Below are 19,096 nucleotides of genomic sequence, written 5' to 3' on the forward strand. Positions count from 1 at the left end.
TTTCCCCCTGGGGAGGGGGTAAACTTTACTATAGTTTATATAGGGAAATCACATTTTGGACCAACATTTGTTTAATTTCCATTGGAAGTAATTCAATTTGGGTTAGCATTATCAGTATTAGGTAGCAGTTTGATATAAGCACATATCAGCCCTGATTGACCCTGAGGGGCTGATGGGTGGGGCCAAAAAGGGTTGAATTGACTGAAATTTCAAAAATCTTGTTCTCAAGACTCAGATATGGTAGAATCAAATACTCTTCATAGATGGAAGGGTCTTAAGGTTTATGACCCAAGGGTCTCACGTTTAACCCCTGGGGAAGTAGGGGCGGGGGGCAAACTTTATTATGGTTTATAATGGCTAATGATACTTTGAATATTACATGTTAATAACTTGATTGGAATTATAACCTTGAGTTGACAGTTTGATACTTTGAAAATTTTGAGCCAGCCCTATACCCCCAAGGGCTGTAGGATGGGGCTCAAAGGAGTCAGTACTTTTTAGTCTGAAATCTGTATGCTAGATATTGAATAAGTTGGTTTTATTGTTTTTTGTCACTTTGAATAATATTTTTGTTCATGTTAAAAACAAAATCAACTCTCTGTATAAATATATCAGGTGACCGTTAAGGCCCATGGGCCTCTTGTTGTATATATATTTACATTTGCATGGCATTGTCACTATATAGCCTCTTTGAAAGCTGTGTCGTTGATGGGACTTTAATTACCATGCAGCACGAGACATAATTCTTAGCGTATTAATACAACACTGACCGGAACTACAATATCCAATGTAAATAAACATGACGGCTGCTGAAATATCGCTGGGCATTGTGAGATTTGACAATGTCATTGTAAATTTATGTGCAAAATAAAAAATAATAAAAAATACTTTTATTACAACAAAAACAAGACCAAGGTCTGCAATATCGTACAAAATGCACATCGGTTGAAATCACCAATGCAGGCAATGAAAACCATTTTAACGCTCATGCAATTTATCAAAAATATCGTCTGTTACACTGCACTGATCAACAGGGGGTTCGTTACAAATGTCCTACAAGAAGGCCTAGGATGATGATATTTTTTTGCCAGTAATATGCTAGGATAAATGGCTACCAAGTTGTATAAATGAACGGCCTTGATCTTTATTAGCTCACCTGCCCGAAGGGCAAGTGAGCTTATGTCGTGGTGCGGCGTCCGTCGTCCGTCGTCCGTCCGTCCGTCCGTCCTCGTCCGTCAACTTTTCCTTTAAACAACTTCTTCTGAAGAACGGATAGGCCTAGAGTCATGATATTTGGCTGAAAGCTTTGTTGATAGGAGCCCTACAAAGTTTGAGAACGAAAATGACCTTGACCTACTTTAAAGGTCACAGGGGTCTAATATGTCTAAAACTTCAAATGACTTCTTCTAAAGAGCTAAAAGGTATAGAATCTTCATATTTGGCTGATTGGTTTCTGGGATGGAGCCCAACAAAGTTTGAGCTACTTTCAAGGTTACAGGAGTCAAATGTGTAAAAAGCTTCAAATGACTTCTTCTGCAGAACTGAAGGGTATAGAATCTTTATATTTGGCTGGTGCCATCCTGGGATAGAGCACAACAAAGTTTGAGGAAGAAAATTAGTTTGACCTACTTTCAAGGTCACAGGGGTCAAATATGTCAAAAACTTCAAACGACTTCTTCTTAAGAACTAAAAGGTATAGAATCTTCATATTTGGCTGATTGGTTCCTGGGATGGAGCCCAACAAAGTTTGAGAATGAAAATTACCTTGTTCTACTTTCAAGGTCACAGGAGTCAAATGTGTCAAAAGCTTCAAATTAATTCTTCTGAAGAACTGAGAGGTATAGAATCTTTATATTTGATTGATGGCTTCCTTGGATAGAGCCCGACAAAGTTTGAGGAAGAAAATGACCTTGACTTTCTTTCAAGGGCACAGGGGACAAATGTGTCAGACACTTCAAACGACTTCTTCTGAACAACTGAAAGGTATAGAATCTTTATATTTGGCTTGTAGCTTCCTAGGAAAGAGCCCAACAAAGTTTGAGAATGAAAATGACCTTTACCTACTTTTAAGGTCACATGAGGCAGATATGTCAAAGAGTTCAAATGACTTCTTCTGAAGAACTGGAAGTTATAGAACCTTAATATTCGGCTGGTTATTTCCTGGGAAAGAGCCCAACAAAGTTTGCGAATGAAAGTGACCTTGACCTTCAACAACACAGGTCAACAACATTTTAATGGACTTGTTCTTAAGAACTAAAAGGAATGGATTCATAAGATTTGGCTGGTAGCTTTTGGAATAGAGCTTACCAATTTGAGAAGGAAAATGACATTGACCTACTTACAAGGTCACAGGGAAACATATGTCAAGCAACGTCTGAAGAATCAAAAAGCATAGAATCTTGTAAAAATATTTTGCTGGTAGTTTCAACAGATGGAGCCAACAAAGTTTGTGAGGGAAATATTTTTAGTGCAATATAATATTTAATGAAAATATTTTGCTATGACTGCTTTAATATTCAGGTGAGCGATACAGGCCCTCTTGGGCATCTTGTTCAAGTTCACAGGTATCAAATCTTTTAAATCTTTAATCCACTTCTTCTTAATTACCATAAGGCACAGTATAATGATATTTGGCCAGTAACATGATTGGATAAAGGGCTACCAACTTTGTTAAAATGAATGATCTTAACCTATATTTAAGGTCACAGGGGTCAAATATGTTCAAAATATTAATTTGACTTCTTCTGAATAACCATGAGGCCCCGGATGTTTGGCCAGTCCAGTTGCATGCTTGGATGTAAGGCTATCAAGCTTGTTCATTTGAATGACCTTGACCCATGCTGGGATGAAGGGCTACTTAGTCTGTTCAAATGAATGACCCTGACTTATATTCAAGGTCACAGGGGTCATATATGTCTGAAACCTTGAAACTACTACTTCTGACTAACAAAAAGGTGCAGGAAGAAGATATTTGGCCTGTAACATGATGAGATGAAAGGCTACAAAGTTTATCCAAATAAATGACATTAATTCAAGGTCACAGGGATCAAATATATTAAAAATCTTTAAAGAACTTCTTCTGAATAACCAAAATTCACAGGATGTTGACATTTGGCTAGTAGCAGGCTATGATGGGGGGCTACAAAGTTTGTTAAATTGAATGACTTTGAATTGAATTCAAGGTCAAAGGGGTCAAATAAGTTGAAAACTATTTAAACGACTTCTGATGAATAACCATGAGGCCCAGGATGATGATATTTAGCTATTATCATGCTTGGATAAAGAGCTATCAAGTTTGTTAAAATGAGTGACCTTCGTCCATGGTCAAGGTCATAAGGGTCAAATATGCCAAAACCTTTGAACAACTACTTCTAAATAACCAAAAGGCTTTGCGTGATGATATTTGGTCAGTAGGATGCTGGAATTAAGGGCTACCAAGTTTGTTTAAATGAATGACCTCTATCTATTTCCAAGTTCAAATGGGGTCAAATATGTTAAAAATTGTAAACGACTTTTTCTGAATAACTATGATGCCTAGAGTGATGATATTTGACCAGTAGCATGCTTGGATGAAGGGCGACCAAGTTTGTTAAAATGAATGACCTTGACTTATATTCAAGGTCACAGATGTCAAAAATGTTGAAAACTGTAATCCACTTCTTCTTTATAACCAAAAGGACCAGGGTAATGATATTTGGCAAGTAACATGCAGGGATGAAGGGTTTCCAAATTTGTTCAAATGAATGATCTGCACCCATTTTCAAAGTCACAGGGGTCAAATATGATGAAAACTTTAAACAACTTCTGAACAACCAGAAGGTCCAGGGTAATAATATTTGGGCTGAAGGATGCTGGGATTGAAGGCTAAAAGTCAGTTCAACTTAATGTCCTTGTTTGAATGTCAAGGTCACAGGTGTCACAAGTTTAAATCTATTAATAGATTCTTTTGAATCAAACACTGATATTCTGCCTGTAGCTGTATTTTAGATTACAAGTGTTTGATTGATACCTGGTGAGTGATTCAGGCTCATTGAGCCTCTTGTTATTAAACGATTGGAGGTCATGACATCTACCTTATATTTAAACAATAGAACTATTGCCAAAAGCTTTTCAAAAGGCTTAAGCAATAGTGGTTTTGGTTTGTCCAAAGCCTTGAAGGGACAAGTATTACAGAATATGGCCAACACAGATCAATTTCAACATTTTAGATTGTAAGGAACCTACATCTCGAACTGACTAGTGTATTGTATTCCTTTTTCCATAAAAAACCTTTCACATAATATATGAAGAGAACATGTGTCTAGTTTGTTATTAGTGCTAGTCATAAATAATCCTAACGTTACGTGAATATGGGGTTATATGGAATAACATTTAATTATGTTCAAGCAAATTAAACATGCCATATTTTATTAATCAATAATAAAGATATATTTTCTTATTCTAGGTACAAACAAGCCTTCTGGAAACAGGCAAGTGTGTATTATATTGTAAAAGGTTATTAATTCATATGAAACATGGTAAATGTTTAGCCTGCCATTATCATCAATCAGATGGTGGGTTTTCAAATAATATCTGGTTGATGTCACTCTGTCCATCTATCTTTAAACAATTCTTGTTAGCGCTATTTCTCAGAAAGTGCTGGAGGGAACTTTTTTCAAATTTCAGTTGAAGGTTTCCCATGGTCCCTTTTTAGTTCACCTGAGCTTTAGCTCAAGTGACCTATTGCTATCCTTCTTTGTCCGTCGTCGTCCGTTAACATTTTACATTTTCAACTTAAGCTGAAATACTGGCAAAGGGATTCCATTAATTACTCATGGGAATGTTACTGACATCTCCCTGACCAAGTGTTGTTATTTTTCGGGTTGATCAGAAATCCAATATGGCCACCACAGCCGCCATTTTGAAAAACTATTTCAAACTTAAAATCAAGTTCTGCTGGGAAGTTACACTGAAACTTGGTAGGAATGATCGACTCATGGTCCTGACAAAGTGTTGTGATTTTTCGAGTCGATCAGAAATCCAATTTGGCCGCTATTTTGAAAATAACTATTTCAAACTTAAAATCAAGTTATAATAGGTTGATTTAACTGAAACTTTATTTGGGAATGATCAGCTCATGGTCCTGACAAACTAAAGTTAACGTTATACTTTTTTTTACTCAAATGGGTACACATTTCAACAACAAAAATAAATACTATAGGAATCAGGTGACTGTATTAAGACCCATGGGCCTCTTATTATTAGCTTATGTCATGGTGCGGCATCCGTCGTTGTCCGTCAACTTTTCCTTTAAACAACTTCTGCTGAAGATCGGACAGGCCTAGAGTCATGATATTTGGCTGAAAGCTTCTTTGGTAGGAGCCCTACAAAGTTTGAGAATAAAAACTAAAAAGTATAGAATCTTCATAACTGGCTGGTTGCTTCCTTGAATGGTCACAAGGGTCAAATATGTTTAAAATATTTTAATGACTTCTCTTAAATAACCAAAAGGCCCAGGTTCATGTTATCTTGCCAGTAGCATACCAGGGTGAATGGCTACCAAGTTTGTTGAAATGAATGACCTCAACCTATATTTAAGGTCACAGGGGTCAAATATGTTTTAAATCTTGGAACAACCTCTCCTGTAAAACTAAAAGGCTCAATATGATTATATTTGGCCAGTAATATGCTGGGATAAAGGTCTACAGAGTTTATTCAAATGAAAGACTGTGACTTATATTTAAGGTCACATAGGTAAATATGTTTAAAATCTTAAAATGACTTCTTCTGAATAACCATAATGCCCAGAATGTTGCTATTTTAATTGGCCAGTAGTGTTATATGATGAAAAGCTACCAAGTTTTTTAGGTCACCTGAAACAAGTCTCAAGTGACATATTCTATTCGCCTTTAGTCTGTCATCGTCCGTCCGTAAACAATTTACATTTTCAACTTCTTCTCAGAAACTGCAGATCCGATTTCAATAAAAAATTCCAGGAAACTTCCTTCATCAAATACGCACCAAATTTGTGAACTATATGGTTCCAACCCCCAGGGGCTCTGAGGGGCTTGGCTAAAAAGAATCAAATTGGCTTAGACCCAGATATGCTGGAAACCAATACTCTTCATAGGTGAAAGGGTCTTGAGGTTTGTGAATTTCATGACCCTCAAGCTTCACATTTGCCCCTGGGGAGGGGGTGACATTTACTAAAGTTTATATAGGAAAATGCAACTTTTGGGTATATTTTGTTCATTTTCTACTGGAAATCATTTACACTTGATTTACATTATAACCATGAATTGACAGTTTGATACTTTGACATATTTAACCCTGTCTCATCCCCAGGGGTAAGGGGCTCAGCCCAAATGGGGTCATCTAGCCAGAAATTTCAACAGTCATCTTCTCCAGACTTGGATAGGCTGGAAACCAATACTCATCATAGTTGGAAGGGTCTTGAGTTGCTTCACCAAAATTGTGAATTTCATGACCTCCAGACTCTATGTTTGCCCCTTGGGAGGGGGAAAAGTTTACTATACTTTATATAGGAAAATGATACTTTTGAGTATGTTTGGTTCATTTTCTATTGGAAAGCATTCCAACTTGACAGTCATTATAACTATGAAACAACGGTTTGATACTTTGACAGTTTGGGCCCGGGCCCGCCCCCAAGGGCTGAGGGGCGGGGCTAAAAGGGGTCAAATTGGCTTAAATTAAAAAATCTTATCCAGACCAAGATGTGCTGGAAACAAATAATCTACAGAATGGTCTTAAAGCACTTAATCCCCTGGGGATGGGGTAAAGTATACTATAGTTATATAGCAAAATGATTCTTTTCGGTATGTTTGGTTTATTTTCAATTGGAAATCATTGAAACTTGATAAACATTATAACTTCGAAATGGCAGTTTGATACCATGACATGGCCATCTTGGAATTCTTCTCCAGAATTTTTCAAGAAGATTAAACTGGAAAAGATTAAAAATAATGACCTACACATCCGGCGTCCGTCCGGCATCAACTTTTTACTTTAAACAACTTTTTCTGAATAACCAAGAGGCCCAGGGTGATGACATTTGGCCAGAAGCATGCTGAGATGAAGGGCTACCAAATTTGTTTAAATGAATGACCTTGACCCACTTTCAAGGTTATCGGGTCAAATGTCTTAAAATCTTCAAACAACTTCTTCTCAATAACCAAAAGGCCCAGGGTACTGCTATTGGGCCTATAACATGCTGGGATGAAGGACTGCCAAGTTTGTTCAAATGAACGACCTTGACCCACTTCAAGCTCACAACGGACAAATGTGTCAAATTCTTCAAACGACTAATCAATAACCAAAAGGCCCAGGGAACTAAAATTGGGCCTGTAGCATGCTGGGATGAAGGACTGCCAAGTTTGTTCAAATGAATAACCTTGGCATATAATCAAGGTCACAGGAGCTAAATATGCTTTAAACCTTTTAACAACTTCTTCTGAATAACTGTGAAGAGGCATAGGATAATGATTTTTGGCCAGTAGCATGCCAGGATGAAGGCATACCAAGTTTGTTTAAATGAATGACCTTGACAAATATTGAAGGTCACAGGGGTCAAATATCTTAAAATCTTTCAACAACTTCTCATGAATAACCAGAAGGCCCTGGATGATGATATTTGGCCAATAACATGCTGGGATGAAGCACTACCAAGTGCATTCAAATGAATGACCTTTGCCCATATTCAAGGTCACAGGGGTCAAATATATTTAAAAATATAAACAACTTCTTTTGAATAACCAAAATGTCCAGCGTGATGATATTTGGCCAAAAGGATGTTGGCGTGAAGGGCTACCAAGTTTGTTAAAACAAATGACCTGCACTCATATTCAAGGTCACATGGGTCAATTGTCTTAAAAACCTTTAATTGACTTCTTTTGTATAACCAAAAGGTCTAGGGTGATCTTCTCAATAAACAATAGGTATAAGGTGATGATATTTTGCAAGTCGCATTCTGGGAGGAAGGGCTATGCAGTTTTTTCAACTTTATGTCCATGTTTGACTTTCAAGGTCACAGGGGTCAAATGTGTTTTAATTGTTTAACAGGTTCTTCTGAATGACTTGAAGTGAAGACACTTGATATTTTGCCTGTAGCTTCATTTTAGTGCACTTTTAAGGTGTGAGATTAATACCAGGTGAGCGATGCAGGCCCATTGGGCCTCTTGTTAAGTTTGTCATCAATAGCAATGTGTGTTATAGGTCCAAAACAACATTGCATTAACATTCTTGCTTTATTAAAAACTTAGAAAATCTTCTGAATAACCAAAGAGGCCTAGAGTGATGATATTCGGCTAGTAACATGTTAGATTGAAGGGCTACCAAGCTTGTTCAAATGAATGACTTTATCTTAAATTTAAGGTCACAGGGATCAAATATGTTTAAAACCTTTAACAACTTCTTCTGAATAACCAAAAGGCCAAGGGTGATGATATTTGGCTAGACTAAGAGGCTACACATTTTTTGTTCAAATGAATGACTTTGACTCGTATTCAGGGTTACAGGGGTCAAATTTGTTTAAACCTAAAAACGACTTCTTTATAACCAAAAGTACCACAATGAATCTGATAAAGATCTTGTCATGGTGGATGCCAAGATCCTTCTAGGATTTCTTGTTTCCATACATATCCATGTCCCATTTTTGTACAGGCCCATTTAGCCTCCTGTTCTAATAATAGAAGAAACAAAATTGTATACCACTCTGGACATTGCTTCATTCTTGCTTCATTCTGCATTCAAATTAAAAACACTTTGATCACTGATTTGCTTCTACAGACAGTCACATTATTCTCTTTTAATGCTAAATAAATGCCTGTAAATGTATTTATCTTTAAGTCATGTTTGTGATGCCTTTTTTACGTAACATGTTTTATTTTGTTTGTAGGTCAGATGCTACTCCATTTAACAATGATAGAGATGATGATGGTAAATATCTTCAATGCTTTTATGTATGAATGATTAAAGCAAACATGCAAAGCTGATAAAAATGAAAGTCCCTTATTTATTATCAACAGACGACTTTCAGTAAAGCACTAGCAGAGTTAAATAGAAGCTTCCTTTTCTGTTTAAGTGAGCTTATGCTGTGATGCGATGTCCGGCGTCAATATTTTACTTTAAACGACTTCTTATTAATAACCAAGAGGCCAAGGGTGATGATATTTGGCCAAAAGCAAACTGGGATGAAGGGCTACCAAGTTTGTTCAAATAAATGACCTTAACCTGTTTTCAAGGTCGCAGGGGTCAATTATGTTAAAAACTTTAATCAACTTCTTCTGAATAACCAAAGTGCCCAGGGTGATGATATTTGGCAAGTAGCAAACTGAGATAAAGGGCTACCTATTTGGTCAAATGAATGACCTTCATCCGTTTTTAAGGTCACAAGGGTCAATCGTCTTAAAAAATCTTTAAACAAATTCTTCTGAATAACTTAAGAGGCCTAGGATAATGATATTTGGCCAGTAACATGCTAGGATAAAGGGCTACTAAGTTTTGTTAAAATAAATGACTTACCTATATTCAAGGTCACAGGGGTCAAATATGTTAAAAACATTAAAAAAAACTCTTCCTTATAACCAAATGGACCATGGTGATGATATTTGGCCAGTAACATGCTTGGATGAAGGGTTGCCAAGTTTGTTGAAATGAATGACCTTCATCCATTTGCAAGCTCACAGGGGTCAAGTATATTGAAATCTTAAAAAAACCTTCTGAATAATCTAAATGTCCAGGGTAATGATATTTGGCCAGAATCATGCTGGTTTGAATGGCTATAAAGTCTGTTCAACTGAATGTCCTTGTTTGACTTTCAAGGTCACATGTGTCACATGTTTCAATCTTTAATAGATTCTTTTGAATCTAACACTGGTATTTTGCCTGTGTTTTATTAAAAAGAATTATGTATTTTAGTCCACTTTTAAGATAACAAGTGTAAGATTCCCATTGGGCCTCTTGTTTATATTTCTGAACATGAACTGGTGTTAAAATTTTTGGGGTTGATTGAAAGTTGAAATATTAATATTAAGTTCGAAAATATCATTGTTAATACAAATTGGAACAATTATGTTTAATTTTTGAACTTGAGCGTTGTTTATTCTTTGTGATAAGATGGCCACCATTGTTTCAGGCTATTGTAATTTGTCATTGAAAATTACAGATGGAATAAAAATGAACATATTGTATGAATCTGCTGGCCCATATCGACAAGAAGACCCGAATGAAAGCGGACAACCTGAAAATGCATATGCTATAGTAAACAAGAAAACTCCAGCAGGTGCAGTTAATGCTGAAGTGGTACCAAAGAAGGACAGGACAGCAGCAAAAGGAAAAGCAGAAGGAAGTGGAGATGTGTATGCTGAAGTACAGAAAGGTACATTTGATAACTATGTAAATATTAATAGATAATTAGAAGGATCCCCCCTTTCACAATTTACCAGCAGTATTTGTTGAATCTTTCACATAAAAGGTGATATTTTATAATAACTTTGATTTTTTTTAGCTAATGTAGCCTGGCGTCAGCGTCCAACCTTCTGAGGTTAGAGTTTTTTCCAGACAGTGTTGGATCATATACTCAATACTCTATTATGAGGTTAAGGCATGTATATCGAGTGTAAGTAATGTGCTGAACCATATTTTCATATTTAAGGGGCCAAAAACAGCTTAATTGGATATGGTTTAAGTTTTTGGGCAAGCTTGAGGTTTAAGTTTTTGGGCAAGGTTTGAGCTTACCTGGCACAAAGGGCCAAGTGAGCTTGTGCCACGGTGCTCCGTCCAGCGTAAATATTTTACTTTAAACAACTTCTTCTTATTATCCAAAATGCCCAAGTTGATGATATTTGGCCAGTAGCATGCTTGGATGAAGGGCTACCAAGTTTGTTCAAATGAATGACCTTCACTCATATTCAAGGTCAAAGGGGTCAATTGTCTTAAAAAACTTTTAAACAACTTCTTTTAAATAACCAAAAGGACCAGGATGGTGATATTTGGTCAGTAGCAGACTAGGATGAAGGGTTATCACCTTTTTTAAATGAATGACATTGACTTATATTTAAGGTCACAGGGGTCAAAGATGTTGAAACTTCTTCTGTAGAACCAAAAGGCCCAGAAGATGATATTCAGCCAATATCATGATGGGATTCAGGGCTACTAAAATGTGTTCAAATGAATGACCTTGACATTTATTCAAGGTCACAGGATTCAAATATGTTCAAAATCCTTAAACAACTTATTCTGAATTACCAAAATGCCCAGGATGTTGGTATTTAGCCAGTAGCGTGCTAGGATGAAGGGCTACCAAGTTTGTTCAAATGAATGACTTTGAATTATATTCAAGGTCACAGGGATCAAATATGTTTAAAATCTTTAAACGACTTTTTATGAATAACCATAAGGCCCAAGATGTTTAAATTTAGCTAGTAGCATGCTAGGAAGAAAGGCGACTGAGTTTGTTCAAATAAATGACCTTGACTTATATTCAAGGTAACAGGGGTCAAATATGTTTAACCTCTTTAAATGACTTCTTATGAATAACCAACAAGCCTAGAATGTTGATATCTGGTCAGTAGCATGCTTGGATCAAGGGCTATCAAGTTTGTTAAAGTGAATGACTTTGACTTATATTCAAGGCCACAGGAGTCAAATTTGTTTAAAATCTTTAAACGACTTCTCCTGACTAACTAAGAATGTTTATATTAATATGTATGGATGAAGGGCTATCAAGTTCATTTGAATGACATTGACCCACTTTCAAGGTCACATTTGATAAAATATGTAGAAACATTTAAATGACCTAATATCAATAAACAAAAGGATAGGGTGGTGATATTTTACAAGTTGCATTATGATATGAAGGGCTATAAAATTTGTTCAATGTAATTACCTTGTTCGACTTTCAAGGTCACAGGGGTGAAATAATTTGAAATCTTTTAACAGGTTCTTTTGAATGACATATAGTCATAAATGCTGATATTTTGCCGGTAGCTTTATTACCTCATCGGGTCCAAAAGTGAGCTTATGCCATACCATGGCATCCGTTGTCCACAATTTCTTTTTCTTAACAACTGATTGGAATTTAACTAAAACTGACTGGAAGTATCCCTAGGTGGTGAGGATTCAAAATTATACAAATGGTAAGACTGACCCGCCAGGGGGCTGAGGGACGGGGCCAAAAGAGGGCAATTTGGCTATATTGCTTTAAACAACTTCTTATCTGGAACTAAGAGATGGCTATCAACCATATTTGACTGGAAGCATCACTAGGTAGTTTGGATCTAAAATCGTACAAATGGTGGGACTGACCCCCCAGGAGGCTGAGGGGAGGGGCCAAAAGGGGGTTAATTTAGCTATATTGCTATAAACGACTTTTTCTGTAGAACTATGCACTGGATATCAATCATATTTGGTAGAAAGCATTCATGGAAGGCAGGGATTCAAAATCGTACAAATGATGGTGGGGCTGACTCCCCGAGCTTAGGGGTGTGGTCAAACAATTTTTATTACGTAAGTATATAAAGGGAAGAATGCACATATGCTTCAAGGATGTCTCTGCATTCGACATAGTCCCTGGGTCATAACTTTGAAGCGGTTAAGATCCCAAAACTATGTATACAATTGTTGGGAATAAAGAGACGAATGCAGTCATGATATTAGAATTGACCCCGGGGTCTGCCCCACCCTTGCATGCTTAACCCCTGGATCATAACTTTGAAACGGTTGAGATCCCCACCCCAAAACTAATATACAAATGCTGGGCATAAAGAGACAAAAGCAGTCATAATATAAGAATAGACCCTTGGGTCTGGCCAAACCCCTAGGGACCTAGTTTCTGAGTCACAGCTTGGAAACAGTTGAGATCCCCACCCAATAACCATATATACAATTTTTGGGCATAAAGAGACGAATGCACATATGCTTCCAGGATGGCCCCGGGGTGTGCCATACCCTTGACCCTTGGAGACTTTACCCCAGGGTCATAACTTCGAAACAGCTAAGATCCCCACCCCAAAACTACATATACAATTGTTGGACATAAAGAGAGGAATATACAATTGTTGGACAGAAAGAGAGGAATGCAGTCATGATATTAGAATTGACTCCAGGGTCTGCCCCACCCTTGCAGACTTAACCCCAGGGTCATAACTTTGAAATGGTTTTTATCCCCACCCCAAAACTTTATATACAATTGCTGGGCATAAAGAGATGAAAGCAGTCCTGATATCTGGCCAAACCCCTAGGGACCTAGTTTCTGAGTCACAGCTTGGAAACAGTTGAGATCCCGACCGCATAACCATACATAAAGTTTCTGGGCATGATTAATCAGATACAGAAATGCTACATGAATTGGCCTAGGGCTCTGGCCCATTCCTATTGATCTTATTTGGAAAACATTTTGCCATGATTGCTTAGATATCCAGGTGAGCGAAACAGGCCCTCTGGCCTTCTTGTTTTAGATCACTTTTTAGGTTATAAGTGCGAGATTGATACCAGGTGAGCGATGCAGGCCCATTGGACCTCTTGTTGCTATTTCTCAGGAAGTACTGGAGGGATCTTTGTCAAATTTGACATGTAGGTTCCTCTTGGTCTGTAGTTGAGACTGATCGGATAAACAATATGGCCGACAGGAAGAACTTAATAGATCTTTATTATATTGCAATAATCGGTTCTATTTCTTTTACATTAAGTACCGAACTAGTTAATTTGTGAAATAACAATCTTACTTTGAAGGTTGTCTTTTATTCACCGCAGTATCAAGTTTAGATCAAAATTTACCCCAAGGTGCATTTACTTTGACTGTATCAAACAGATAAGAGAAAAGAAGAGAAAAGATCAGACTGACAAAGAACTATTGGAGATGGTAAACTGGTGGGTGCCAAGATCCCTCTGGGATCTCTTGTAAAAAAACAACTTGATTTGAATTTGTGATATCGAAATTGCCCCATCAGCTTAAATGTAAATCAACGGTGAAAAAGAATTTAACAAGTACAAGCACTTTGTATACCAACCATGTTCTCCAATCAAACTTTCCTGATAATCATTAAGTTCAGTTTTTAGGTCACCTGAGCTTTGCTCAAGTGACCTATTCTGAACGCTTTCCGTCCGTCGTCTGTCGTCCATAAACTTTTTACATTTTCAACTTCTTCTCAAGAACCAGTGGATGGAATTTTTTCAAACTTAATCAGAATCATCCTTGGTAGATTAAGCTACAGAACAGTTAAATTGGGATACCTAACCCAACCCCAGGAGTCAGAGTGGGGTCCCAAAGGGAAAATTAACATTTTTTTCAAAAATCTTCCTACCAGACTCAGAGGTACTACAGTCTATTTCCCTGCATGGATGGAAGGATTATCAGGGGCTTTATTTAAATTGTAAATTTCATTACCCCTGGCCATCCGTTATCCTTTGGGGAGGGGGTAAAGTTTACTATAGTTATTAGAGAAATAACACTTTTGGGTATATTTTGTTTATTTTCAGCAGGAAATTATTCTTACTTGATGAGAATCAGCATTGGAGGAAGATGGTATCAAATTAAAAAATCGGGATTCCTTCCCAAATCCCAGGGGCCAGGGCAGGGCCCCAAATGGAAAGATCATCAGGGGCTTTATTTAATATGTTAATTTCATTAACCCCGGGCCATCAATTCTTCCTTTAGGGAGGGGGGAAAGTGCCATAGTTTATATAGGGAAATAATACTTTTGGGTATATTCTGTCCATTTTAAGCAGGAAAATATTCAAACTTGATTGGAATGATTATGATGCCAGATGGCAATTAGATGGTATGAGAAAATAATATCCCGCCCCATACCCAGGGGCTGGAGGGTTGGGGCCCAAATGGGGAAAATGGTTAAAAGTTAAAAAATCTTCTTCATCAGAGGTCATCTGCTCTCCCTTGGGGAGAGGGTAAAGCTTACTATAGGTTATATAGGTTTTGGTAACACTTTTGGTATATTTTGTCTAATTTCGGCAAGAAATTATTCAAACTTTGCTAGAATAATTGTGATGAGATGGCAATTAGATGGTATAATAAAATTAATATATGTCTTTGACCCAGGGGCTGGAGGGGCTGGTCCAAAAAGGGGAAAATTGCTGATATTTAAAAAAATCTCTGCACTCAGATGTACAAGATTCAAATTTCTTTTATGGATGGAAATGCCCTAAGGTGCATTATATAATCCCTTTTGTCATCTGTTCTCCTTGCAATTGCTTTATTTAGGGAAATAACACTTCTGACTATATCTTGTCTATTTTCAGCAAGAAATAATTCAAACTTGGTTGGAATAGTTATAATGAAATTGAAATCAAATAGTATCAGAAGGTAAGATCCTGACCTATTCCAGGGGTTGGTCAAAGAGGAAAGAGCTAAATAGAAATATATGTTATATTTGTCAATAGCAAAATAATTTATTTGAAAAGTTTTTAAAGTTCTTATCCTTTAGTGACATGACAAGTATTGTATATCACATTGTTTACTTGTTGATTTCCACATTTTGTGCATCTCAACAATGGAATTGAGCTACCAGTACCTATAATATATAACTCAGGTGACCGCTAAGGGCGTCTTGTTTCCAGAGGCACATAGTATTACTTGAAAATCTGTTCTTTTATGGAATTACATTTATCTCAATCAAGAACACATACCATTTCACAGCCCACCTTCCTATGGTCTCTATACATGTCAGTTACATGCAGAAACTATTGATATGCCATTGTCATATGCACAAACACATGAATCTTTCTTAATAGCTTAACAGAGTTCTTAATGTTTTACAAAACAAAGTTACTACACTTTCAATTGTACAAATAGTTTGTCCAATGAAGTATAAAATATAAAATCTACCAGAAAAAGTTGTTAACATTTAGGGCTGTCTTATTATATTGGAAAACTGATATATCCGATGTATTGTGACACATTGGCATGTCATATATCTTTCATAATCAATGATTAATTTAATAAAACAAATAAATTGTAAATCTGTGTAATGAATATGATAAAAAGTTCAGTTTGATATCATTTTGAATAGAGATTTTAAGCCCACCTGATCTCATCAAATGGCACTTTTGTCCGTGATCTATTGTCCCTCAAACAATTCTTATTATCACTTTTTCTCAGAAAGTACTTAAAGGATCTTCCTTTTAAAATTTGATGTCTAAGTTCCCCTTGATCTCTAGTATAGCTAGCTCACCTGCCCGAAGGACAAGTGAGCTTATGTCATGGTGTGGCGTCCGTCGTCGTCCTTCAACTTTTCCTTTAAACAACTTCTTCAGTAGAACGAACAGGTATAGAGCCATGATATTTGACTGAAAGCTTCGTTGGTAGGAACTGGACAAAGTTTAAGAAAGACTAGAAATATGTCAGAATGACATGAAAGTCACCCCATCATTCTGTATGATCATTTTCCGATAAATCATTGACAAAGCTACAACGGATATATTTCCACCTGTCAATCAAAATAGTAAACAATTACCAGGTGTATATACATGCTGTTCAGGTAGCCATGGCAACAAATGGAATTAATAGGAAAGCATGTCGCAAATATAACGTTAGCGTTGACCGACACCTCGAATACGGGGAGATCTGTGCGCTGACACGGTCACCTGGCATGGGCAGAACAGGTAATTGGAATATAACGATGCTGTTTTCACAACAATAAGTTTCAGAAAAGATTCAATCTTATATACGGATAAATCTTCTACTATTTTTTGGTATGAAATACACTTTTCCAAGTAGTTTTCTGATCGTCTGCAAATCCGACTGAATCGGTCATCGATATCGTCAAAATGTACTGTACACTTAAAGGCAGTCACTCCGACAAGGACCGCCAACAGCCGGATTTGCAAGACATGAAGAACACCAAACAATTGTGATATCAGCAATTCTCCTTCGAAAAGAAATGATCGGAATGTATTTGGCTATTTTGAACCCGTTGATATTTAATTTTCAAACTCAAACTTTTATCATTATTGGTTCAATTCGCATGGATGTCACTTTGTAAATTCCTGCCGGTTAATAGTATCACGCAACTTCGACTCTTTGCGACCTACACAAACTTGCTAACTTCGCCACTTTACCCGTGTCGTTTTGACACATTCCTACGGACAAGAATGAAGAGTTCAGCAAGATTTTACCCAAGAACGACATTTTTACCACAGAGTAAAAAATCCGATGCAATTCTTCGTTATTTTTTCCGATACGTGGTATTTATCAATTCATAACGTAACTTCCTGAAAAATTGAGCCTACTTTACTAGAGTTTATTTATCCGATTCTATAGTATTATATGACTTAAACTTGCAACTTTTCGTAATTGTTAAATTGGCAATGCAATCAGGGATTATTCAACTAAATTTAGCAGTTGTATTGCTGTTAGCATATATCAAAACATTTCCGAAAATCCTCGAAAAATTTACAAGAAATGGTCGCGACTAAGGACTGGTTTTGGATTGTTCTTGAGTATTGTGTACACCCCTTTCTTAACACTTCATTTTCCCCTTAAAAAAGTGTGCACTATACGCAAATATTAAAGGTAGTCGTTGGTCAGACATGAAATATCTAAATCAGTCAATAGCAATTTATAATACGACAGTTTACCCCTTCGGGAACCTCAAAGGTGCCTGATTCATACTCGTAACATCTTTAGGTAATATGTAATTCCCGTGGGAAATTTGGAACGCCTTTAGGTTTTATGCTATTCCTGTTTAAAAAGGAAATCGATATCTGAGTTATCCAAGAGCTTGTAGTTAGTGCCTGGTATATTCCGACAGAAGCAAGATACACAACAGCCCTACTAACAGAGGTCAAAATCTGGGACTGAAACCAAAATTAATAGTCCCCACTGGGGTTCCCCCAGGGGTGACTAAAAATGACCTTGGCCTTCTTTCAATGTCACAGCGGTCAAATATGTCAAACTATTTAAATAACTTCTTCTGAAGAACTAAAAGGTATAAAACCTTCATATCTGGCTGGTGGCTTTCTGAGATAGAGCCTGACAAAGTTTGAGAATGAAAATGACCTTGACCTACCTTCAAGGTCACAGGTGTCAAATATGTCAAAAACATCAAATGACTTCTGATGAATAATCGAAAGGCATAAAATTATAATATTTGGCTGGTGGCTTACTGGGATAGAGCTCACCACAGTTTGCAAATGAAAAAGACCTCAACCTACTTTAAAGGTCACAGAGGTCAACAACATTTCAAAGTATTTAATCTGAAGAACCAAAAGGAATGGATTCATAAGATTTGGCTGGTAGCTTATTTCGATAGAGCTTACAAAGTTTGAGAAGGAAAATGACATTGACCTACTTACAAGGTCACAGGGCAAAATATGTCAAACAACTTCTGAAGAAGAACCAAAGAGCACAGAATCTTATAATATTTAAATGACTGGTAGTATCAACAGGTGGAGCCGACAAAGACATGTTTCAGTTTCCGCTTAATTACTCAAGCAGATATTAGCCAAATTCCTTCAAACTTGATAACAATGTTTGTGTTCCTATGTCTTTCCACCACGTTGGGCACGGTTTTGGTTTTCGTGTGATAATTGCTGTAGATATTTTTCAGATGTTTCAACCAAATTCTGTATGCACATCTGACTCATGCTATTAAGTTTGCCAACCGATGTGATTTGTGCATATTTACGGATAATCAGTGAGGTATAGGGCTCTTTTTTTTCTTCAAGTTTCAAGCTATACATTATGTCTCAGCAGCATGATACTCAAATGTTTAAACCTAACCTCAATAATGTTAACCTACAATATGTCCTGCCACGAATTTGCTTGTTTATACTGTTTCTGAGTTACAAAATCTTTCCTGTGTGCTATCAAATTGAAAACAAGGAAAAAATAAATGTAAATGATATAAATTGAATTATGCTTTTCTTTGAAGAAAATTATTAATGTATTTATATTGAAACCTTCAGCAGAAAAAAAGAAAAAGAAACAAAAGAAACCATCTAAAGATAAGCAAGGTAAGACATTTTTAGCTCACCTGGCACGAAGTGCCAAGTGAGCTTATGCCGTGGCGCGGCGTCCGTCGTCCGTCCGTCCGTCCGTCCGTCCGTCCGTCCGTCCGTCCGTCCGTCCGTCCGTCCGTCCGTC

General features: G+C 36.9%; 1 protein-coding gene across 1 annotated transcript in view; it reads left to right on the forward strand.

Annotated features, from left to right (window-relative positions):
* Nucleotides 1–19,096, forward strand: part of LOC110449949 (tyrosine-protein kinase Mer-like) — an 86,949-nt gene that overhangs the window by 44,286 nt on the left and 23,567 nt on the right. The window contains exons 5-8 of the mRNA XM_021497133.1: nt 4,445–4,469; nt 8,894–8,934; nt 10,163–10,375; nt 18,919–18,966. Of these exons, the coding sequence (XP_021352808.1) occupies nt 4,445–4,469; nt 8,894–8,934; nt 10,163–10,375; nt 18,919–18,966 (327 nt within the window). The remainder of the gene's footprint in view (nt 1–4,444; nt 4,470–8,893; nt 8,935–10,162; nt 10,376–18,918; nt 18,967–19,096) is intronic.

This window comes from Mizuhopecten yessoensis, unplaced genomic scaffold (assembly GCF_002113885.1).
Source record: "Mizuhopecten yessoensis strain PY_sf001 unplaced genomic scaffold, ASM211388v2 scaffold4841, whole genome shotgun sequence".
NCBI classification, from domain to species: Eukaryota; Metazoa; Mollusca; class Bivalvia; order Pectinida; family Pectinidae; genus Mizuhopecten; species Mizuhopecten yessoensis.